This window comes from Rhinolophus sinicus, linkage group LG05 (genome assembly GCF_036562045.2).
Source record: "Rhinolophus sinicus isolate RSC01 linkage group LG05, ASM3656204v1, whole genome shotgun sequence".
In the NCBI taxonomy this organism is placed as follows: domain Eukaryota; kingdom Metazoa; phylum Chordata; class Mammalia; order Chiroptera; family Rhinolophidae; genus Rhinolophus; species Rhinolophus sinicus.
In genome coordinates, this window is record NC_133755.1 from 108,797,472 (window position 1) to 108,823,646 (window position 26,175).

General features: G+C 36.3%; 1 protein-coding gene across 1 annotated transcript in view; it reads left to right on the forward strand.

Moving 5' to 3' along the window:
• Nucleotides 1–2,687: 2,687 nt before the first annotated feature.
• Nucleotides 2,688–26,175, forward strand: part of COL19A1 (collagen type XIX alpha 1 chain) — a 313,236-nt gene continuing 289,748 nt past the window's right edge. The window contains exons 1-2 of the mRNA XM_019749266.2: nucleotides 2,688–3,000; nucleotides 15,471–15,594. Of these exons, the coding sequence (XP_019604825.2) occupies nucleotides 2,890–3,000; nucleotides 15,471–15,594 (235 nt within the window). The 5' untranslated portion in view covers nucleotides 2,688–2,889. The remainder of the gene's footprint in view (nucleotides 3,001–15,470; nucleotides 15,595–26,175) is intronic.

A 26,175-nucleotide genomic window follows, 5' to 3' on the forward strand; every position in this document is an offset into this window, starting at 1 on the left:
GGAAGTAAACAAAACAGCCAGTGGGATATTATTTTCTCTATGAAGAGAATTATTTTCAGAAACAATGGTGAAAATAACACTTAAAATTTAAAAATGCCGTAGCTTACTTTTGAAGATGACTGAAAATTGAGAATGAATATGACTACTTTCTTTTTACCCTTAAGAATATCCTAAGTAGTACTGACTTAAAAAGGAATAGAATGGGAAGTGCTTGCTAGCGATGACAAGTCAGATTTGGTAATTACAGTTAACAGTAAATGCTGTTCATCTACTATTGATGCAGTGAAGTATTTCCGTGGGATATGTATGGAAGTCATGTATGGCTGTGCCCCGTAAATTCAATAAAGAATGAGCACTTTTATGGTTTGGTACTAAGAAATTAGCTGGGGGCAATGCTGAAATTCTTTCTTCTTGAAAAATGGAAACTGTGATGGGGGAGAAAAGGGAAATAAATTACAAAAAGGAAAAAGAAAAGCAACATGGCTGGGAGTACAGAAGTTCAGAAAAAAGAAGAAAAGGAAATGAAATAGCCATAAAATAGAAGAGATTGAGAAGTGAGGCTTAGAAAAAATACATTCTTTATATTTATTATGGGGCACTTATCAAAATCTAGTACAATGTTCATTTTAAATCATTTAAATTATGTCAGTGGGGCATTACAAAGATGGAACAGTTTTTTAAAAGGCATTAAGTGGAATTTATCCCTCATTTATTTTACTGGCATAAATATAGTTGAGCGCGTCTTCCATTGGGTATAAATGTTGAAAGCAGTTTGTTTTTGGAATCTTTAATATATTTTTTTTAAGTACACACATGGAAACAGTTACACTGGGTGTTAGAAGCCCCACAAGCTGTTTGCTGGAAATCAAAGTCCTGTCAGATTCCCCTGTTATTTTTCAGATGTTTGTACACAAGTGATGGCTTCAAAAGCAGTGGAAAGACTGATCATTTATAATTTCATTTGGGTTAGACAACTAAAAGGCTCTTGGTTAGGGGTTCTTTCTACCTGAAGTCACTTTAAAATTCAGTAAAAATATTAGATAAAGGACCAATACCTAAGGATATCATAGTTTGTGATTATAAAACCAGCCCAGATTTAAACCCTTCCCTGAAAGAAAAACACAGGAATATTTATTGATCTGGGTATGTTGGTATATCTAGGAACAAAGTAAGTAACAGATAGTAATTTTAAATTTTATTTGTTATTTCTCACTTTCTTCCAAAGTTATGTTTAGTTGACTGTTGTAAGTAGAAAAAGGAGCAACTTAAGATAGAAGCAAAAATATAACAGTGTTTGGCTATTTCATAAACATCTTAGATTATGAAATTATTAAAATGGTTATAAAATATTACTAAAATGAAGTTGGTTTACTTGTATTAAAATACAAATTAGAGACAAAACTTTGAATTTCCTGTTAAGTAGTTTTAAAGACTTATTTTAAGTACAATTAAATGTAAATATGGTAAATTTTTTAGTCTATCAGAGAAATAATGCCTGGATGCTCTTATTTCAATTCACTAATAATTAAAAGGTAAAGTACAATTGCTAAGAGAGAGAGAAAAAATTCAAACAGGGTAATACTTTTAAAAATATTAGCGAATGATCACTAAAAGTCTGATGAAAGTTTGTGGATCATGTTTTCAAATGGCCATTTGAGCAGCGTGACTCATGTGATATCCTTCCTCCTTGGTGTCTTTCCACAGTCAACCAAAAATTAGTGATAAAAATCACATGAGAAGGAAATACATCAGGAGGTTTTAAATCCTGACATATAAACATGGTTTGCATCATTTTGGATGCAAGGTTCCAAAACTGCAGGTATTTTTATTATGATGAAAGATAGGGTTAAAAACCACTAGTTGACTACTTCACAGTTTCACTTCAATGAAGTGAACATTTTTTCTTAACATTTTAATTTTTTGACAGCCTGATTTTATTTCTCAGTACGCACGCCCTGATATGTGAAGTGTATTTCTATCGTTTAGGGTAACTTTTAAGCTGACTGATTTTCACCATTGTGTGTCAATAATATTATTTATTCTATTTCCTTAACTGTGGCAATGCTGAACTAAAAAACACTATATCAATTTCTAATGATTATTTCGAAACACTATATCTGCTTTCTAATGACTGGGTTACTTTTCCAAATTTTATATACACACACATACACACACACACACATACAAACACACACACACTCTATGTATATACATATATGTGTATGCACTTAACAAATATACATATACTTACTATATATGTATATATACATATATATGTGTGTGTATATATATATATATATATATATATATATATATATGCTCTACACACACACACACACACACACACACACACACGCATCTGCAGAAAAATGTCACCTTCACATGTTCAAAGCAATCCCCAAACGTTCAAAATCCAGGATTTGTAGCACCAATCCATGGAAAGATATTTTTAAAATCACAAAATAGTTTTTCGCACTGAGACAAACCAAGCCACGCAAACCTGTACATATGAGCATGATTGATTAGAAGGCAGGAGGCTTTCTTGATGTACTTTATATAAACTCCTGACATAAGTGATAAATGAAACATAAATGATATCCTTTTTTAGCTCAACTGTTAAAAAGAGAACTATTTGCCGGTGAATACAGAATACTTTGAAGAGACTTCTAATCAGAAGTGAGAAACTCTGAGCACCTGGCATCCAACCGTCATTCTATCTGTTGAAACTGCTAATAAAACATAAACGTGAAAGGCATTATTCCCAGCTCCAAGGCGACATTGTTGTAATTAAGGAAAACCTGTGCACGAGTTGGCAGAGTCCTGTCTTGCAGAGTCCTCCGTCCTCGCCGAGTGGGAGGGTCACACTGGGAAAGACTAATAAGGGCAGAGATGCGTCCCCCTTCCCCACTCGCAGGGAGCTCTCTCGGGCCACTGCTCGGCGGTGCGGCAGCCCTGTCCGGACTCCACTGCGCCTCTGAGGGGCTCAAACACACATTCAAGGTAAGCTGCGCAGCAATGCGACCGGCCCTTTCACTTCATCTCTTGCACACATGCCGGGTCTATGTCATCTGTTCATGTTTCTGGTCATTTGCGTGCATCTGCCTTTCAAGAAAATGGAAAAACTGTGCTACACATGTAAATATGTTTTGGTGGCTAAATAATGCACACCTGCAATCACGCATTCCCATAGGTAGGTTCAGGACGGGACCAAAAACATTTGGCATGATATGGCCACTGTAATATGCTACATAAGATGTTGTTCGTATCCTATGGTCACATAATGCAGGCTATACGCTGTATACTTTATTTAGTTCTCGGTGGTTTTTCGGGCTATGTGTGTTTGTAAAGCAGAACTGAGCACTGCTGATGCGGGTGAGAACAGACATCAGATACAGAATAAAAAATATCCTGGGGGTTAAATGCACAAAACAAACTCAATATAAATTCATGCAGTTAGATATATTTTTTGGTCTATGTCTAGAGATGTTACCCCGGGAAGCGAGGAGACAGGTTCCGCTGCCTTGCTCTTCAGTCGGATTACTTATTCCGACCTGCGGGTATTTCTCCCCAATGTGGCTTCGCGGGGTTGGGGAGGACGAGCGCGGGATCTCTGGACTCCGGCCTCCCGAAACCGTGGCTTGTCCCAGGAGTCGGGCCCTGCTCCGTAATGACCCTGCAGCGCGCTCAGCATGGCCGGACCGAGCACCGCCGCCACCGCGGGAACGTCCCGGTCCAGCGACCCGGGAACGCGGTCCCGCCTCTGCCGCCTTCCTGCGGGATCCAGCCGCCACACCGTCAGTGCGCCGGCGCCAACACCACCGCGGTGGTGAGAAGGGACGTGGTGCCTGGCAGCCCGGCTAGGACGCTCGCTGCAGAGTTCTGAAGAAGTTTGTTGGCCCAGAACCAAGCATGCTGCCGTCCCCTGGCACGCCAGCTCCTTTTGAGCAGGCGGGTGTGTAAATGAAACCTGCACCATATAGGTTATTGAGGGAGAGAGGGAAGGAGGGAGCGAGCATGTGAATCAGTGGGCAGGTGAGCTGGTGGACAGGCCCAGTGACAGGAGCGTCAGAGGCAGAGAGAGACACCGATTGGTGAGAGGGTGGCGAGGACTAGGGTACCAGCACACATTGCTAGCCTCAGGGGACAGTGGGCTGGGATCAAAAAGAGAAGAACTCGGAACCCTGAAAATGTGTAGAGTTTTGATCGAACCATCCAAGAATGTCAGCAGTGAGTGACCATAAGCGACAACTTGAGGTTGGGAAATGGAAGGGTAAAGGAAAATGTGCTGCCTCCTTCCGCCCCCAATTCCAAGACTTCTTGATTCCATCTTCTGTTTGGAGAAGTCTGAGAAGAAACAAGATAGGAGAATGGTCAGGGTAAAAGAGGGAAAGGAATAAAACCACTCCAGCAGTTCCTCTCCCCAATAAAGAGAGAGAGAGAGAGAGAGAGAGAGAGAGAGAGAGAGAGAGAGCAGTGGTACTTCTTATTCTGCCTAAATCAAGTATTACTCTCATTCTTTAAGAGTATTTTTTTAAACAAAAACAAAAAACAACTGCCTACATGTGTGATCTTTTCAGCATCCCCTTGCTGGTGTGTGGGGATAAAACTGTAGGACCCTCCCTAAGTAGAGATCTTTGATATTAATATGTGCCTGCAGAGGAAGAGCTGAGGTGTTCTGGTATTCAGATGGTGCAAACTGCACCTAAAAGCCTCTTCCTGACAAGGGATGGCAGGATTCTTTGAGTAGGAATATCTGTTCAAAGTGTAAAAGAGGAAAGGTGACCCCCAGGGATGGAAAATTCATTCTCTTCCTAGGGGATAGAAAATGGAGAAAGGAACTGGTGGGTGGGGTTTTGTCCAGCCTGATCTCTCAAATTGGTAAGGAATCTAAGTGGAGTTTCCTGGAAAAGGAGAGTGAAGGTGGGCACTAGAGCAGGGGAGTGAGCCTGAACCTGGTATGAACAGGTCAGAGAAAGGACAAAAAGGTGAAAGAAAATCAAATGTGATTATTATCACAGTTTGGACATTATCTCTGTATCTGAATCGTCATCCAAGGAAACCATCTAAAACAGATGGGAGCTCTGATATTCTCCAGAAATGGAAATTTTCCATCTACTTTCTGGTCCTCCAGTTTAATCTCTTTTGCTGCAATTTTAGTTCATTTTTTTCCCCACAGACAGAAATATCCAGTAGGTGCACAGAGTGGATGGTTTTAGAGACAGGAGAATATATGAAGGTAGAAACCATGGTTACATTGCTAATTGGTGTCATAAATACAAATTCAAGTGAAGAACGAAAAATAAACAGTAATACAAACTAGCAGGGCTAAAGAGATGCTAATATCTAACCTGGAGAGGATGCTGCAAAAATTTGAATGACTAGGACTGGAGTTGGATTATTTAAGGCAGGCCATGTTGAGAACATAAATTTTAAAGAGGCAGAGAATAACGAGGCTTAGCAGAAGAGAGCAAGAGGGAGGGAATTCCAGCGAGAAGGAATGGCATGTGTGAAGTCTTAGAGGTGGGAGTGAGCAGTCATGTGCCTGTTAAGACAGAGAATTCAAGCTGGGGTGAAACCTGAGATGAAGAGAGCAGATAGCACCTGCCAAGGCAAGATTGGACAGAAGAGGCTAAGAGGCAAGGGGCTCTTTAGGGTGTTATTTTGTAGGCCAGTAATGAGATAATCAGGTGAGGAAATTGCATATTGAATGTGGAAATTGATAGAAAGATGGTAAATGCAAGAGTGGAACAATAGGTCTGTTTTGTCTATGAATAGGGTTTATGATCTCTCCCTCTTTGAGAGAAATCAAGGATACTTCATTAAACTGTAAGACTGTGAGATCAGAAAGCTGGTAGAGCCCTTCAAATGGAATGATTAGGAAAAGTTAATAAACTAGGAAAAACTATACATATACACTAATTTAAAATTTTAAGTGGCATTGTATCCTTGATATAGATATATCTGTGGAAACAGAGCTAAACAATTGAAATCTGAAAAAAATGTGGGTCACTCATGATGGCTGAAATTGAGAATAGTATCCAAATAGTTGATGGAGACAACAATAGTTCAAGCAAGTCAATAAAACAAACAAGTTGTTGAATATAGAATCTGATAAGTTCAAGGGGAGCCTGAAGTTAGAGACCCTCTGGGAAGTCGGCACTAATTTTGAAATGACAGATGAAATAACATGGAACTTTGAGAAAATGTGATATAGTTGATCAGTTTTAGAGGTGTAGAAACATTAAGAACCACAGAGTATGTTTTCTGTGAAGGGAGAGAGCAACTTTTTGTGTATATATGTGTATATATATGTATATATATGTATATATATATATATATATACATATATATCACAAAATAACTGAAACTATGTTCACTGAGACTTCTTTTAGTAATTTTTCCTATATTTATCTATAATTTTTTACTTCATCCATATCTTTCAATGAATTTTGTCCGTATCTAGATATACTACTTAACAGTTCCAACCCCTTCATTTCTTTTAGTCCAAATGTACTACCTTAGACTATTGATCTTACAAATTGATCACATGAGTACCTACTGAATGCTGAGTTTCAACAAAACCAAAATGGTAAGATACCATTAGTTTTCTCCAAGATGTTCAGTATAGAGAAGAGACAGAATACACACGAGTTGTTACAATGCAAGATAAAGCATGCTGAAGCAGAGGTGGGTACCAAGCTCTTGGATTGCAAGGTGGTGAGTAACAAATTCTATGTGTGATGGTTCTCGTAGACATCATGGAGGACATGGCATCTGAACTGCATGTAGAAGGCCGAGTAAATGTTCACCAGATGGAGAGAGAATTTGAAGGACATTCCAGCAGCCAGAACAGCATGTGCAGAAGCCTGGCATGTTTGGGGAATTGTGAATAGTTTAATGGAGTAGAGATTGCTTGGAAGGAGGAAGCAGGGCATGAGACTTGGACAAATGAGTTGGGGCCCCATGTAAAGGAGTGTTGAGTGTCTCTCTGAGGGGTGGGCAATGAAGAGCTCCCGGGAGACTTTAATAAAGCAGAACACTAAGGAGTTAGATCTTTGTTTTAGAAATGGAATTCTTGAGCAGTAGGGAGATGGAATTAAGGGGAACAAGAGAAAAGGAGTCGAGTTAAGAACCTAGTACACTTTTCAAGATTCTAAATAATAAGGACACGAACTAAGGCAGGTTTTATGAGGATGAGAAAGTTGATAGTGATTCAAAAGTCATTTTAAAAGTAGGTTTGATAGACTTGACAGAAATTTGATAAGTAAGGTAAGGAATGAGTTGATGATTTTGAAATTCTGACTTAGGTTTCTAAGTTAATGATGATGCCTGTAATTAAAACAGAATGTCCAAGAGGTATCTGTAGACTATGAAGGGGCAGAAATTTTGCCTAAGCTGCAAAAGACTTCTCAAACTAACCAGTTTCATTACTACAATCAATGAAAAAAATTGTGAAATAATACCAGATCTAGTTCTAAACCCTTAGGATATTTGTCCTATTATTAGTTCTAACTTCATAGGTATGACTTTGCAGTCAGTTTTCTCCAATAGTTTATAGACGCTGGTATAGCTTCACTAAAGATAGATCCTAAAGATTGGTAAAAGAACAGATGTGTACCACCTGTTGTTTTTGCTTATTTATAAGATACGTCACTTCATAACAGTATGGCCAGATTTTCTCTGTGGAATTATGTACAGGCATACTGGAAGGTAGTCAAGATGGTTTTATTTAAAAATTGATTCCCTACCCTGCCATACAGCATTTCTCTTTATAACGAACGCCCTGAAAATAGGGGTTCTTTCAGTCATTTAACAAATCAAGCCTACTTGTTTGAAAGTTGAAATGTTGTGTTGCTCTTTTAACAGTCTATGTAACGTGAATCAGTATTCCCTTTCTATTTTCTCCTCCATTTTTCTTCTTTCACTTGTCTTTTTTTTTCATGTTATTTTCTATTTTGGTATTAGACCTAATGCTCTTGCCCTTTATATAATACCAAATTTCAAAGATGCAGAATGCATATTATAAAATGTTGGATGGCATAGCAATAAAATTACTCATGTTCCATAGGCAGATTTGGTTTGGTTTACTTTCAGGTGGCTCCTGGCCATCGTATCTGGCAAGCCCAGCATTCCATCATTCTATCTATTTACTCTGCTTCCCATTGCGTACCTCTCAAAGATAACATATGTGTATCTTTGTAACATACGTGTCTCCCTGACCATAGTGACAACAGGGACTTCCCCTAACTGGCTCACTACTGTATCTCCAATGACTACTGTTATCCGCAATGGTGCATAGTTCCAGCCTCATCCTATCAACAGAATGAAAGATTAAGGTTTCTCAGGGTTCCTTTCTGTTTTTTTTTGTGCTCTCTGTACACAAATATAGATTAATAAGAGATTTTTTTAAAAAATACATGTTCTAACCAAAATATTCTTAGTTTTGGTAATTGCTTTATAGGATTTCAAGAGTTAGATTAGGAAGTTTAAAGATAGTAACTTTTTTTTTTTTTTTTTACAATTTCCTTAACCCAACCAGTATTTGTTCTGGTTGGCAGAGGATGGTAAGACTAACAGGTTAGAGGTAGAGGTCAGAGACAGGCCTGTAGGCAGCTACCGTCTCTTTGTTGACATGGCAATGAAAAATCAGTTACAGGCAGGGCTGTCTGGATGATATTAGAGGTTCATAGGCTCTAGCAATGTTATCTGCTCATGACCATCCGTGCTGGGCATACTCACAGTATGACTTTAGTACTTTGTAGTGCTGGGAAGGAACTGGCGGGGGTTTGGCTAGAATCTTGATAGAGACCAACCGAAACTTTACAAGGAAGTGTATAGGAAAGGCATAGGTCTGTCCCATATGCCGATACGAAACGTGATGTAACAGCATCGGCTTTTTAGTAAAGCTGACCCGGACTTGAATCCCAGGCTGTGGGATCTTGTCTGTGAATTTTAGTGTTTCTTACCTGTAGAATAGGGACCCGATACCTGTCTTCAGTACCACCCTTAGGCCTGGGCAAGGGTGCTGCTGTGGGCCCTCCATGTTAGGAGGCCTTAATATGCCCTTGCTCTGGATGTACACCTGCTCTCAGGATTAGGAGCCCAGAGAGGTAAGTGGAACTGCCCACACCAAAGCCCGAGCTGTCGAACCAGGCTTTGGGTACCCAAGATTCTGAAGTTCCCTGACCGAATGACCATTAGTCCTCTTGCAGGATCTGGCAGACCTCTTCCTTGGGTCCATGTTCCCTGGGGCAGACCATACCACTAGTGTGAACACTCTTAGGCTCAAGGGGGTGGTCAGGGAGTGGCTGTTTGCAGGTGCTTTGGACAGAGCTTACTCGTAGACCCATTGGCATGTTCCTGTATATGTGGCTGAGGCATCTTGTGGTGCCGACAGAACCAAGAATGGGAAAAAAATAAGGCGGATGAACTTTGGCCCATGCCAGAGGCCAGTGCATCCCTTGTAGTCCACTCTGTTCAGTTCTAAAATTGACCTTGGCTTTCAGGTCTTTGTGACAGTATATTTGCCAAGATAAAAGAAGAAAAAATATATTTATCAGTTTTATTAGCTTTATTTTTAACTTTCAAATATTTAGACATGTGCTATATGGATCTTTTGCCATATACCCTGCTAATGTCAGGGACAGGTGTGCTTGCCTCTCAAGTTATTATGAGAGTTAAAATAAAATACCACATATAAAAGAAATTCTACCACAGAAAATGAGACTATTTTTGACCAGTATTCTCCAGATCCTTCTTAAAATGTATCATAAACCATCTTTGTACAAATTTGGAAAAAAATGACTTGAGGGCCTTAAGAAATCTTACCATCCAGGTACATTGTCCGGAGGTTCTACGTTACTCACTCCACTAGGAAAGCATTAAAGGTCTGTGTTAAAGTTTAAATCGTACCAAAAAAAAAAAAAAAAAGAAGTATAGAAATGAAAGTAGTGATCCCTGAATTTTTAAGTAAAACTTATTGACAAAAAACAAAACAAAACAAAACAAAAACAAGTTTAAATCTTACCTGGGAAGAACAACACATTAAACTGTGATAACATTGGCTTAGATTCATTTATAAAACTCTCTTGATAATCACCTAGCTGGGATCTGAGGGATAGTAGAAAATAGGCAAGTTCTGATGGAGAAGAAGATTGTGGACAAAACCCAGTATTGAGAAATCCAGAGAGGACACAAGAGACGGGTCCAGGGCAGCAAAAGGCAGCAGCCTGAGAACAGTTGTGTCTGGGGACAGTGAGAAGGATCTGCAGGAGAGGTCCAGAAAAAACCCCAAGGGAAGTTTTGCCCTTGATGATTTTGTTGGGGTCAACCTTGCAACAGTCTGCGGCAGAGGTGAAAGATCTGGAAAAGGTGTTTGTTTGTTTTTGTTTTTTTAATATGTATACAGGATTCAATTTGAGAATTTGCTAAAGTTTTTTCAAATGTTCTTAACTGAGTGTAGTGCATCTCAATTTAATCAAGATTGGAACAACAGAAACATTCAATAGCAAACACATTTTAGAAATATACAAAGGGGAAGGATGTTCATTACAATGACCCTTGAAATATTCTACGATTCTCAAGTGTCTCAAGAATTATAAAATAATTATTGTCACTATAAGTTCAAAGATAAGTGTAATTCACTATATCTCAAGATTTGAAAATTGGCAGTTTCTTACTTTTTAAAAATTGAGCTAGTATTTATTGAGTCCTTGCTTTTCCAGGTACTAATGCTCGATGTCCAGGATACAGTGATGGACCAGACAGGCATAGACCCTCCCCTCAAGGAGCTTAGAGTTGAGTGAGGGCAATAAACATGTACACAAACAAAATAGTCTGAACTAGAGAATAATGAGTCCAGGGCACAGTCAGGTAAGTGCTTTTCCACATAGTGACATTTAAATTGAAACACTAGGATGCACAGGACCCAGCATGTCCCCAGGTGCGGAAATAACATGCACAGCATCCCTGAGGTTGGAAAAAGCCAGGGAATTTGAGGAACAGGACATTAGTGAAGAGAATAGTTCCGAATGAGCCTGGAGAGGTAGATTGGGGCCAGACTATTCAGGGCTCCTAGGCCAAAGATAGGCTTTTGGATTGCATTTGAAGTACAGTGGGGAACTATCAAAGAGTTTGAAACAGGGTAATAACATGATCCAACTTTGGTTTTAAGAAAAGCTCACTAGTGCTTATGTAGAGAGTGAATTTAGTCAGGAGCTGATAATGGATGAGGGAAATTAGTTAAGGGAGCTGTTGAGGACCTGGATCAGGGCAACCTGGACTAGAATAGTAACAGAGGAATGGCAAGTCCTGGATGGATTTGCAAATGTGTTCGGAATAACACTGGTGTGACTTGTTGATGGTTTGGATGTAGGAGATGGTGAGAAGGAAATAGAAGAATCAATGTGATGCATAGGTTTCTGGTTTGAGCATTTTGATGGATATCAATGATTGAGATGGAAGAGAATGAAGGAAACAAGTTGTGGTTGAGAATCAAGGGTTTAATTTGTACTATAGTTATGGATGTCTGTATGACATCTAAGAGTAGGCAGCTAGATACGAAATCTAAAGTTCAGAGAAGAGGACTGGGCTGGAAATGTAAATTTTAGATTCATCATCTGACAGATACTAGTTAAAGCCAAGAGAATGGTGAGATCACCTAGGAATATATATAGAGATTTAAGAAGGCCCACAGATCCCAGTGTTAAGAAATCAGGTAGAAAAAAGATCTATGAAGGTTTTAGAAGAAAATCCCAGAGAGTGTGAGGGCAGAGGCCAATGAGAATGAGGGTTTCAAGGAAGAGGGAGTGGTCTACTATTGGACATGCCACTGACAGTTGGATTAGATGCTAGGGACAGAAAAGGATTCTTCTTTCAAGATCTTGCTAAGCTTGGCCAGAGACATTTCCGTAGGGTGGTGGTATAGCAATGCTTTAGTAAGTAGAACATTTAGTCAACTAATCATAACATCTTGTTCTCCATACTTCTGGATAAACGATGCTGAAGCTAAATATGATTATCCTCTAAGTGGCTCAAGGAAATAGGTAGGAGACCTCAAGATTAAATTCATATGCTTATGGCTGTGTAGGTCTCTGGTTTTTTGCTGCTGAAGCTGGGGCCAAAGCTTCAATGAGCATAAATTTTTAGGATGCTTTGGCACTTCTTCATTGTCCAAATATCAATATTAATTGTAGGCTGAGTTGGTAAACATAACTAAGTTTTTACTAATTATTATTTACAAATATGTAGAGTGAACAGTTATAATAACAGGTACTTTTTTTGAACACTTACTGTGTTCAAGGCACTCTACTATACTCTTTCCAGGTATTAAATACTTTATTTGTAGTATTATTCTCAGTTTTCAGGTGAATAGATGAAGGTTTAGTGAAAATATATGAGTGGCAGAGCCCAGACATGAAGCCATGGCTTTAACCACTATAAACACTGCTAATTTATCAACTAATACAAATCACTTTGGTTACGAATGCAAACAATTAAGGATCTCTCTGAAAGTTAGATTGATATTTGTGAGTTTATTTCTTTGAAATAAAATTAATTGCTTTAATATTTACCAACTGACTTGAAATAATAGCTAGGATAAGTATGTAAAGTCATGTGAGGATTAGGACTATATCTAGATGAGCGACTTCAGAAGAAATAAGGCGTAAAACCAGCTGTTTGATATTTAGAACCACACATATGGTTTTAATATTGCAATTGCTGCTTTCAGCTATTCATCCAGAAATATCTATAATCTTGAATTTGCTGATCTTAGGGTGTTTGGCACAAGCAGAATACCAAAGATGGTGGCTTTAGTTTTCTTCTAAACAGTGTCTGTTGACAATATTTGGACATTGGTATGATGGCTTCTTTTACATTTGACTCTTGAGTCAAATTTGAATGGTAGCAAATATATAATATTAATTGCATATTTAGAACTCTTAGAATAGTTATTCCAATAATACTGCAATTGTCAAATACACTGAGGTAGCCGTTATATTTTTACTTGCAGTTTATTTCTATGTTAGTTACTTCACTATAAAAATTAATTTAAACACAAACAAATAAACAAAAACTCATAGACACAGACAATAGTTTAGTGGTTACCAGAGGGTAAGGGACAAAGAGGATGGTAGATGAAGGTAAACGGGGTCAAACATAGTGACAGAAGAACTGACTCTGGGTGGTGAGCACACAATGTGATATATAGCTGATGTATTACAGAATTGTACACTTGAAATCTATGTAATTTTACTAACCATTGTCACCCCAATAAATTTTATTAAAAAAATTAATTTAAGTAATGTTTTAGTTTTCCATTACAGGGATTTTCTTTATTAAATCTTTTATTGTAATACCTATAAAGTAGTAGTCTATATCAGAAAGATAAACAATTATGGGAGGTAACATTAATGTTAACATTAATGTTAAATATGCTAATGGCAGGCTCAGATGAGGCAAGCATTGCATATATATCCATTTTACTCTTTAAATAGAAGGAAAACATACTTTTCATATGTGTAGTAGGTACTCCAGTAGCAATGATTATTCAATCCAATAACAATATAGTTATTTTATAGAAAATGTAACAATAACAGTTAAGCCAAAATATGGAAAACTGTTATTCAGAAGAGAAAATTGAATTGTAAACAATAAAATTATATTTAAAAATATAAATAATTATATATGACACAAAAAGAATAAGCAACAAAAGAAAAAATATGTAATATGGACAATGTAAAAATCAAAACTTGTGCAGCAAAGGACACAATAACAGAGCAAAAAAGCAACCCACAACATGGAATATTTACAAATCAGATATCTGATAAAGGGTTAATAACCAGAATGTATAAAGAACTCCTACACTCAACAACAACAAAATAGCCAGATTAAAAACTAGGCAAGAATTTAAGTAAACATTTCTCCAAAGATAGAAAAATGGCTAATAAGCACATGAAGGTACTCAGTATCACTAATCCTTAGGCAAATGAAAATCAAAACTACAATGAGATACCATCTCACACCCATTAGGAGGGTTGCTATTAAAAAAACAAAACCAGAAAATAATGCTGATGAGGATGTGGAGAAATTGGAACCATTATGCATTGTTTGTGGAAATGTAAAATGGTTTGGCCTCTATGAAAACCATCATGATGGTTCCTCAAAAAATTAAAAATAGAATTATAACGTGATCCAGCAATTCTGTTTCTGGGTATGCATGCAAAAGAATTGAAAGCCAAGAGTTGAACAGATATTTATACATTCATGCTAATAGCAGCATTATTCACAATAGCCAAAAGGTGGGAACATCCCAAGTGTCCATCAAAATATGCTATATACATACAGTGTAATGTTATTCAGCCTTAAAAAAAAAAGAAATTCTGACATGCCATAACATAGATGAAACTTGAAGACATTATGCCAAGTGAAATAAAGTCACAAACCGATGAGAACTGTATGATTCCACATATATGAGGTACCTAGAGTAGTCAAATGTTTTGAGACAAAATAGAATGGTGGTTGCCAGAGTAGGGGAAAGGGAGAAATGGGGAGCTATTGTTTTATAGGTACAGAGTTTTAGTTTTGCAAGATGAAAAGTTATGGATAGTGGTGATGATTACACAACCATGTGAAAGTATTTAATGCCACTGAAATACACAATAGTAAATTTTATGTTATGTGTATTTTACCAGGATTTTAAAATATATGTATATATGCACAAACCATTGTAAGTGGTATGGCTTTAAAAAAAAATTAAAGCAAGAAAATTTAAGTTATAAGATGCTGTATTGACATTGATAATTAAGAACTAATCTGAAAATATATTCAGAGTTCTTTCATACACATCAAGTATATATTGATATATATATATATAATTACATATATAATCAATATCCAATTATGGTCAGCCCTCTGTATCCACAGGTTTTATATCTGCAGATTCAACCAACTTTGGATAGAAAATATATGGGGAAAAAAATCCCAGAAAGTTCCAACAGAGCAAAACTTGAATTCATCACTTGTCAAGCCCCTATGCTGGATCCACATGAAGAGATGTACAGGCGTACCCTGTTGTAGCCTATATGCAAATACAGAGGGTGCCAAAAAAATGTATACACATTTTAAGAAAGGGACAAACTGTATTAAAATTGTAATACTCAATATATAACAATAACAAAAGATGAATACAAGTCATGTGTATATATATTTTTTGGCACCCCTGGTATAAATTATATGCAAATACTACACCATTTTACATAAAAGGAGTTGAGCATGCAAAGATTTTGGTATCATGGGGGGTGGGGGAGGTCCCCTACAAATTATATACAGTCACCCCCAAAGGATGACTGTATATAATTATATATATTGTAAAAATCTGTTGTGTTCTCTTTGGTTATAAGGATTTTCTGGAGATACTGATGAAAATAATTACATAATCAGCTCACTTCAAATATTTTGTTTTGTTGCAGATCTGTGGTCACTTCCCATGGTTTCGAGGCACAATGTGGCACACTGGCTCCTGGAAAGTCTGGCTCTGGGTGGCAATGTTCCTGCTTCCTACTTCCACTTCTGTGATGGTCATGGACAAGCCAGGTATCTAGGCCACCTCTTTTTCCAGCCACCAAATGTTATTTATAGTCTTTAAATTATTTGTAAATATCATGAAAATAAAGCTTGTTAAGGCTGAAGAGACCATAGATTAAATCTAGTATAAAATAAATAGTAATTCATTGTTTCCCTCATTGACCATGTTGCACGTTGAGAATTTCTAAAATTACCTTATTTTTTCATATGCATATTCTATTCTATTAGTCTAAATAGGATATATAGAAACTATAATATATAGCCTTTCCTTTCTCTCACTGATACCTAGATGTGCCTCATAATTCAAAGTTGAATTAGATATACTGAAGAAGCCATTTGCTAAGGAAAGAGAAATGCCCACTCTCTTTCTATGCAAAGGATCACATATGATGTATTCTGGTGACGGTTACATACGCGTATGATCACATATTCTGAGTTAATGAGTCTTATTTTGCTTATTTCTTTGAATGTAACTTTAATAATTTTTGCTAAACAGGTATAAGTACACTATAGTAGAGACTTTTGATTTAAAGCACACATAAAATAAAACCAATCTCTTATAAAAAAATAACAGATCTTGTCTCTCAGAATGTTATATGTTTATGATTTTTTGCTAATTTGGCAGGAGTTACATTTCCTTAATTAATCCACATGAAAGTTTGAACATTCTACCACTGTATAAATGAAATGCTGAGAACATCATACTTTTGGGGGGAAAAAACACTTTCTTTCTTCACTGAGAAATAAATCATGACTAACTTATGGCAAAAAGAAGTATGCGGCAGTATAGAACAGGGGAGTTTATTTTGATAATGTTGCTACTCTTCTAAATTTCTTTATGACTCTTCCTTTTAAGAGACAAAGTAGGTTATTTGATTTGTAACTTAATCAGAGAGGAATAGAACATTTTTAGTTAGAAAGGAAAATGAATCTTTGATTAAGTAGGACACAGTTTTTAGGCACATGCTAGTGCATAATAAATATTGATAATAATCATTCGAAGGATCAACATAAGTGGTTTTCCAATTCTAGTGTAAGAATTAGGGTGGGGAGAGGTGGTAGATGGGGGTAAAGGGGATCAAATATATGTTAATGACAAGAGAACTGACTCTGGGTGGTGAACATACAATGTGATGTATAGATGATGTATTACAGAATTGTACACCTGAAATCTATGTAACTTTACTAACAATTGTCACCCCAATAAACTTTAATAAAAAAAAAAGTTCATGGGGGTATTGATTCCCAAGCCACAGTCTCATAGATTCCCATCATGCAGGACAGGCTGGGGTGGGAGTCAATCATTTACATCATTAACAAGCTCCCCAGGTAAATCTAATGCAGCATGTCTGAGGAAAACACTTGGAGAAACACTCACCTTTAGCATAATTAACTGATGTTTCTTTTCTTCTATTTTTTTTTTCTCAGCTGGTTGTCTTGCATTGTATGCTACCACATCCTTTTATTTTATTTTGTGTTATTTTTTTGCCTTTAGTAGCATTTTCTTTTCTTTTTTAAATTAAAGTTTATTGGGGTGACAATTGTTAAAGTTACATAGGTTTCAGGTGTACGATCCTGTAATACATCACTTATATATCCTAGTGTGTTCACCACTCAGAGTCCGTTCTCTTCCATCACCATATATTTGACCCCTTTTCCCTTTATTATGGTAAGAAAACTTACCATGTGATCTACCCCCTTAATAAATTCCTAAGGGTATGTAATGCAGTACTAGTACCTACAGGCACCGTGTGGAACAGCGGATCTGTGGAACTTAATCATCTTGCATAACTGAAACTTCCCCAGCTTGGGATTCCCCTGATTGTTTTGCTTTTCTGGCTTTGCTATCGCAGTTCTTTAATCAGGTTATACTGTATGTAGGACTACCAAAATGCATGTGTTCTGGTCCAATTTACTTCACCAAATTAATCTTTCTGAAAAATGTTCCTCACAGTGTGAATTCAAAATTAATGTGAACTTTCACATGATTCATGTAACATAAAGTACTAAGGGAAATTAAGAACCAAATGAAGAGTTGATGCTTATCATGCCATTTGGCAGAAGGTGGTCATGAAGCAACACATACTAAACATACCATGCAAATTGCTTAACTTCAAGTATCATTCACATTAATTAAAATGTCAGCACAGCACAGTCATACGGATTATGGAAGAAGATGACATGCTGGGCACAGCCTGACAGGGGACTCTTTTTGTGTCTTGTGTAGCTGATTCACAGCACAAGTTTCCCTTTTAGTGTCCTCATGTGCAGACCTGCGCGTGTGGTCACAAACCATTTACCGGAGGGAAGTGATTACATCTAAAAATAAAATATAACCAATCTGAGGGAGAGGGTAGGGTTTCAACTCTGGAGTCCGTGAAGTTGTCAACAGTCTACTGTTAAACCTAAATATATGAAGGTGAATTTAAGTCTTTGAATTGCTTTACTTTATGGTATGTTTAACGATTACTTGGAATATTGTCCCAGTTGGGTTGGGACAGAATTTGACAGTAATATGGAGAGATTCGATAACAACTTGAATTTTAAAATCGTGAAGCTATTAAGAATTCATTTCCTATTCTTTCATCAATTTTCTGGTCAGTTATGAGATAAGAAATACTTATATATGTTCATGCTGCAAAGGACCTATTTGAATGGAGCAGTTTCAGCTCAGTTGTCAAAAGAGGGTGGGGAAGAGAATTGTATTAAAAATTATACATCATGTAGATCATCTCAAAACTAGCTTTAATCAGTTACTTAAAACTTTCTTCTATTATAGAAGCTTATGTATCAAATAATTAAAAGTTCCTCTTTTTCCTTTTCTTTCTTTTCTTTTCCTTTTTAAAGAGGGTGCAGCTCACAGTGGCCCCTGTGGGGATCAAACAGGCAACCTTGGTGCTACCAGCCCTACGCTCTAACCAACTGAGTTAACTGGCCACCCCTTTCCTTTCCTTTTCTTAATCTGTTCTAAGACAAAGTATTGAATTATCAAAGGTAATAAAAAACAGAAAACTAGAGTAAGGAAAAACAGCAAACAAATAAGACTAAATAAAGATATGATAGAATGCCTTTTAAATCATAATATTTCTTTTGCTTATAATAAAACTTTAAGTGTCAAGATTGAATTCATTATAAACTTAGGCCCCAAACTATGCACATAAACCCTTTTAAACTAATTTTCTATTAATTATAAGTAAAAACCATTATTCTGAAATTTGACTTTTACTAATTGACAAACAATGTACTCTGAAATTCACAGTGAAAAGTATGCTGTCATATAGAGAATTTTATTTTGTTTTTTCAAGAATTCCTCATGTTCAGTGTGGTACCATGGAAGGGTCCCACTATGGACAAAGGCACATTGTACCTCCAAAGTAGAGGAAAGCTTTACAGTTGTTCAGTGAAGATATGGTTCCTAACCAGGTATTTTCCTTTGGAAAAACAGCTTTGGCTGCAAATGGGCAGTAAAGGTTCTGTGATCCTTTGTGACCTCTCTGTTAAAATATCTTTGCTCCTCCTTCCCTTTTTTAAATTGTTGGGTCACTTTTCCATATTATTTTTCTTATATTCTAGTCCAGTGTTCTTCACCTAGTTTTGCTAACCAACATTTTTCTCCCAACCTGGGATACTCTGTAGTCCTTTATCAGAGGTATTGTCAAAGTATGAAGTGAAGAGGGGGACCAGAGGGCAAATAGTAACAGTAAAACCAAAAGGCCTGTTTCCCCCCATCACTTTAAAAATGCAAAACACCAAAGGCTCTTAGTTTGATTCATTTATGAAAGGAAAACAAACCACTTCTATATCTGTGGTAAATTATTGTTCTTCATCTTCCCTAACTCTAATCTTGAGGCCAACAAATGCTCTCCTGAGTTTTATCACTAAAGGTAAAGAAACAGTTTTCCTTAAGACTGTGAATACTTCCTTAATAACGTTAGGATAAAAGAGTGATAAATAGAACATCTACAAAACTAGACAGATTTTAATTGTAATTTTACAGGTAATAATTGATGTATATTCCTGAAAATATGAAGAAATGGGAAAAACAAAGTAGGAAAAAATGGACAAGAGAAGAGAAATATTGCAATATCTCAAAAGATAGCCCTTCCCCTCCCTTCGTCTTACTCCTTCTGGAATCCCATCCATTCCCATGGCTTTAAATATGACCTATATCAATCACTCCCAAATTTATTTCACAACCCAGACCTCTCTTGAGTTCCATACCCATATTTCTAACTGCCTATTCAGTAACTTCATTTGAATTTTTTAATGGAACCGCTAACTTTACATTTCTAACTTCTCCTCTCTCTCACCACAGATTAATTTACTCCTAGGCAAATTTCCTTTTCTTCCTCTAGTGGGACTCACCTCTGTAAACTAAACTTTTACCCAGCTAAGTAAGCCAGCTCTCGTTCCTCCCTACGTTTAATCCGTTATCACTTCCTGTTGATTCTTGTAGCTCAGTTCCTTCCCATTTCAAACTTCATTGTCATGTCCTTAATACAAGCTACTGTCATATCTGGCTTTACAGAGTATGGGCATGCAAGTAGAGTCACAATATAAAATACAGGACGTGCAGTTCAATTTGAAGGTCAGATAAATAATGAATATTTTTTAGTATAAGTATGTTCCAAATATTGCATGGGGTATACGTATACTAAAAATATTTTTGTTATTTGTCTGACGTTCACATTTAATCAGCCATCCTATATTTTTATTTGTGTTGTTTTTTTTTGGCAATCCTACATGATGTGAAGGAGGAGAGGTTGTTTTGTTACATAGAGTGGTCAGGGAAAGCTGCCCTCATGTAGAGATATTTAAGCAGAGACATGAAGGTAGTGAGAGAGCAAGGTATGTAAACACCAGCAAAGCAGCACATGCCAAGGCCCAGAGGCAGGGACATGCTCAGCATGTGGGAGGAAAAACAAGAAAAGCCAGGAGACTGGAGTTAAGTGAGTGAGGAGAAGGGTATGAGGCACATGCTACTGGAAATGGATCTGTGCTTTGTGTCAAATCTGATTTCTAAGCCTGAAGTTCAAAGGCTATACCTGGAATTTTGGTGAACTCATCAAAGTAATAAGTAACTGCCCTGTGAGACCTCTTGAGAGATGGTCAATCCTTGCCCTCCAAGACTCTTACCAGAGAGCATGTGAATGGGTAGGCTTCTGAATTTATATCTTTCAATAACAAATCTTTTATAAAGAGCTTTAAACAAGACTTAATTTATAATTAATTTAATATTGTAATTCTATATTATTCATAATGCACTGTCATTTAAGTACAAATGTACGTAAATATGTACTGTAGCAAAGTTGAAATATAAAGTATATCTCCACTAGAGAAATTATATATTTTCTTTTCCTGCAGTCAGTAAAGTGGTATATAAATAAGTTAATTAATACCAAGAATCCTCAACAAACTATAAAGAATGTAATAGGACATGTTTACATCTATTTTTCATGATGCTCCTAATTTAATTTTCCCCTTTGTAGTGCACAAAGAATGACCTCACCTCCTGGCTTTTCTTAAGGCCAGAGGCTTCTTTGGCCACAGAGAGTGGTCCATTTTCAGTATGAGCAACAGCAACACTCACAAATCTTTTATGTATTAAATCAATTGAAAAAGTGTAAAATTAAAGAATGGATTTTAATTGGTCTGGGTTTCTTAGCTTTTTGACACGTGAAAGGAGGATTTCAATCCTCGTATGTCTTTACTGAATAGTAAGCGAAAAAGAGGGAAAGAGGGAATTCAACATGCCTTCAGTGAATACTCTATTAAACTGAATACTCTAGTAAAGTAGTAAACTGAATAGTATTCAGTTTAATAGAGCGGGTATAAAAAATTCTAGAGCAATGATAAGAAAAAATGTGTTTCAAAAGACATGTGATCTATCGTAATACTAGAATGCTTACTAGAATGTGTACAATACAAGGCCAAGTCAGCAGGTAAAAACATAGTAGAAAGATTTAGGGATTAAGAGGAAAAGTGATTTTATTTTATTTTTTAAAAGTACATGTTTCAAACAGAGTGGGAACAAGATGCATTTCTACTGAAGAATAAGGAACACTTTCTAGGTACTCTATTATTTTGTTTAGAATATGGCTTTGAGATGCAATGTTCAATAGAGTAACAAAAAGTAGCACTATAGGAAACTTGTGTTTTATTTCCTCTTTTCCATTGAGTGGATAGCTATGTGATCTGGGGGAAAATCACACATGTTCTCTTGAATGATTTGTTCTTAGGTCCTCAGAATTCTGATTTTTGGAGGGAGAGAAGGGTAAAAATATTTTCTAAATGTATGTATTTTTTGTCAGTGATCCAGATAAAGTCTAGGTAATCTACTCAAATCTGACCCAGCTGCCTTCCGTTGTGTTTCCTTTGCCCCATTTCAGTATCTTTCCAACCCTACAAACTGCCCAGTTGGCTGTCCTTCAAGCCAACTTAGGAGAAAGGTGGGCCTGACAGTCACTAACAACATCTTAGCATACATTTATTAAAGACATTTGCAGTTTCTTTTCAAAAGGTCTGTTGATTTAAGGATCCCTAAGCAGTGCATCTGTTGTGGTGAAATTTTAGAAGTTATTTTTGAAACATTCCAGAAAGCCTTTGAAATGACACTGCTGCAGTGATTCTCCTGTCTACCTGACAGGATGTCTGGATACTTGGTTCTCAGCAGTGGTTCTTCCAGGTATATGAACATTTACTCAGACAGTGTGCTTTACTTTATTTTAAAATGCAGGTGTCGATACTTAAAGACATTAACACTTTCAACTTGTGGTAGCCACTTCCACTGCCTTGTCATTTTTATGCAATGGATCCCTAAAACGTGTGCATTTAGAATATTGTGTCCTGAATCTTACCCCCAAATAATCGACATTTAGTTTTTATTTGTTGTGTTTTGCGTTTCACAATAAGGCACATAGTCTAAAGATAGGACACTGTATTTTATTTTCATAAAGACTTCAGTGTAGAAATATTTTCATAATATTGCTGGAAATGTTGAATTCCATTCATTTCAAACTGACAGGTTTATTACTTTGACATCACATATCCATTAAGTCCCTGGAAGAATTTAAATAAGGTATATACTGTTTCCTACTTGGCAGTGGGCTAGCATACCTTTCCCTCATTACCAAAGTGTCATAGGAGGAAGCCCATTTCCACTGTCTTGAGAGTTTTTCCCCTATCATCTCTTGGGCCTTCCCTACAAATGTTGTGAAGAATTGAAATTAATCTCATCTTATAGTGATACAGTCATTCATTATGAAAAATTTTTGTTTTGTTTTTAGCTTAAAGTATTTTCTTACAAACATGTTGTTTACCTCATTTTGTTGACATATGACACACACTAAAGTCAACAGATCTTACATGTAGAGTGCAATGAATTTTTATACATCCGCATTTATACATCCATGTAACTGTCACTCAGGTCAACATATAGAACATTTACAAAACCCTAGATTTCCCTGCATTGGCTCCCAGTTGACAGCCCACTAAAGGAGCTAGTACTTGGACATAGATTAGTTGTACAATCTCCTGAACTTCATATAAATGCAATTATCTAGTATGTATTCTTTTGGGAATGGTATTTTTTTCCACTTAATATTATATACGTGAGATTCATCCAGGTTGTTGCATGTATCAATAATTCATTCTTTTTTTTTTATTGCTATACAGTTTTTCATTGTATATATCACAATGTATTCATTTATTCTCTTGTCAATGGATATTTGGGTTGTTTCCAGTTTTAGACTATTACGAGTAATGCAGCAATGAATAGTCTCTTCTACATGGGCCATTTACATCCATTTTTTGTACTAATTTCTCTTGCGTTGATGAAGTTCCAGGTCATAGAGTTTAAGTATATTTAGCTTTAATAAATGCTGCCAAACAGTTTTCTAAAGTGGTTGTACTGATTTCCACTCCCACAGAAATGTAGGGGAGCTCTCTCTCCTCCACATCCTTATCTGCCCTTAGTGCTGTCAGCTCTTTCAGTTTTAGCCATTTAGTATAGTAGCATCTCATTGTGGTTTTACTCTGCATTTCCCTGATTACTAATGATGTTGAGCACCCTTTTATATGCTGGTAGACAATTCGGCTATTTTTTTGTGTGTGACAAGCATTATTTTGCGCATTTTCAAAATGGGGTTTACAATCTTTTTCTTACTGATTTGAGAGAGTCCTTTGTATATTCTGAATATGATACTTTATTGGGTATATGTGTTGCAACAGTCTGTGGCTTGCCTTTTTGCTCTTTTAATTTATCTTTCAATTAATAAAATTTTAATTTTAATAAAGTCCAATTTATCAAACTTTTATAATTAGTGGTATCCCTTGCGAGAAATCTTTGCTACCCCAAGTTCATGAAAAATTTATGTTTTTCTGTAGTCCTTTATTGTTTTACCTTTCAAATTTAGGTCTAATATCATTTCTAATTAATTTCTATGCATGGTGTGAGGTAAGGGTTAAGGTTCAGTGTTTTTCTCTATGGAGATCCAGTTGCCCCAGAACCATGTATTGAAAAGACCATCCTTAAGGAGAACTGACTCTGGGTGGTGAACACACAATGGGATTTATAGATGATGTAATACAGAATTGTACACCTGAAATCTATGTAATTTTACTAACAATTGTCACCGCAATAAATTTAAAAAATAAATTAAAAAAAAAAAAAAAAAAAGAAAGAAAAGAAAAGACCATTTTTTTCCCACTGAATATCCATGGCCCTTTTAAGGTAAATGAGACCATATATTCACAGCTCTGTTTTTGGACTCTTTACTCTGTTTCTTTGATCTATTTATCTATATATGCACCAAGTACCACATTATAAAATTCTTGACATCTGCTTAAGTTTTCCAGCTTGTTCTTCAATTTTGCCTTAGCAATTTTAGTTTTTTTTGTAATTCCATATACATTTGAGAATCACCTTGTCAGTTTACACACACACACATACACACACACTCACACACAGTTGGGATTTAAATTGGTATTACACTGAATCTAGAGATAAATTGACAATTGACATCTTAACATTATTGAGTCTTCCAATCTAAGTATTTGGTTTATCCCTTCAGTTATTTACGAACTTAATGTCTCTCAGCAATGTTCTCTAGTTTTCAGTGCAGAGACCTTAATGAGATGCTTGTTTTTTTATAAAAATGACTATGAATTCAGATAAAAAAAAATGGTAATGTTTACAAAATGTCCAATTTTACTATTATTTAGGACATGCAGTTATGTTAAGATTGCTGAGATAGGAATTTCCAAAGTAGCTCAGTAATCTCTAAAATTATACAGTGTTATAATTTAATTTATATGTATTGTAGCTTTTAAATCTGATTAAGTCATAGCACTATTTAGAATCTGATTTATTCTTCTGGTTAAATATACTAAGATGCTTCCCTGTCAATACCCCTGAATTCTGTGATATATTTGTTAAAGAAAAGGGCTGAGGAGCTCAGCAGTTAAACTGGAGGGAGAATCAGTAGTTTCCACTTTCCATAGAACAGGAGATTTGTTTGATTTAAAGCAGTTCATCCCTCCTCTCTATTAAATATTTTTGGTCATGAAACCCAAACATGAATTTTGGAGGTGGAGAATTAAGGTTGTGATTGCATGATGTCAAAATGTTTATTTAATTTAGTTTAAGAAGATCTCTCCAATTGTACAGTTACCTGGGCATATTCTCAAGATTGGCAGCAATTTTGTCTGAATTTCTGAATTGACTGTGACATTCACAGAATCTCACCTGAGTTAGATTTAAACATGCCCCAAGTAATTAAAAGATGAGTGTATGCATATACTTACTATGTGAGTACGTTATGTAGTGTTGAATATGTAAATTCACTCAGTGGAGACAAACTTTATCTTTTATTTCTTTGAATGTTATTTTCTTAGCACATAATACATTTTCAATGATTTTATCTCATTTTTTTCCTTATAGGCTACTTTTGTGTAGCAGAGGCCTTTACTTTTTTGCTTTTTAATTTTCTCTTAATAACTTTTATCTATGTTGCTATCTTAGTTCTGGTTGCTCTAACAAGAATATCATAGGCTGGGTGGCTTAAACTTCAAACATTTTTTTCACACATTTCAGGAGGCTGGAAAGTCCGAGTTCAGGGTACCAGCATGGAGAAGTTCTGGCAAGAGCCCTATCCGGTTTCCTTACATAGCAGAGAGAGAAGGAGCTTCTGTTTCTCTAGCCCCTTATCAGGACACCAATCCCATCATGGGGTCTCTACCTATGACCTCATGCAAAATTAGTTACTTCCCAAGGCCCCACCTCCAAATATGATCACATTGTGGATTAAGGCCTCAATATATGAATGTTGGGGGACGGGCACAATCAGTCCGTAGCAGTCCCCTTCTGTTTTAAAGTTTAATATCACCTGATACCAAAAGCTAAATTAAAGTTACGTTAAAATAGAATAGTAGTTCACTTGTTTTAATATTGGAATATAATTTGCATGTGAAAATTTAATGTTGCTAAAGCTAGTTAATTTCCTAATGTCCAGTATGTAGCAACAATAGCACAGATTAGAATGTTAGAATAATGATGACAATAGTAATAATAGCTAACACTAACAGGCATTC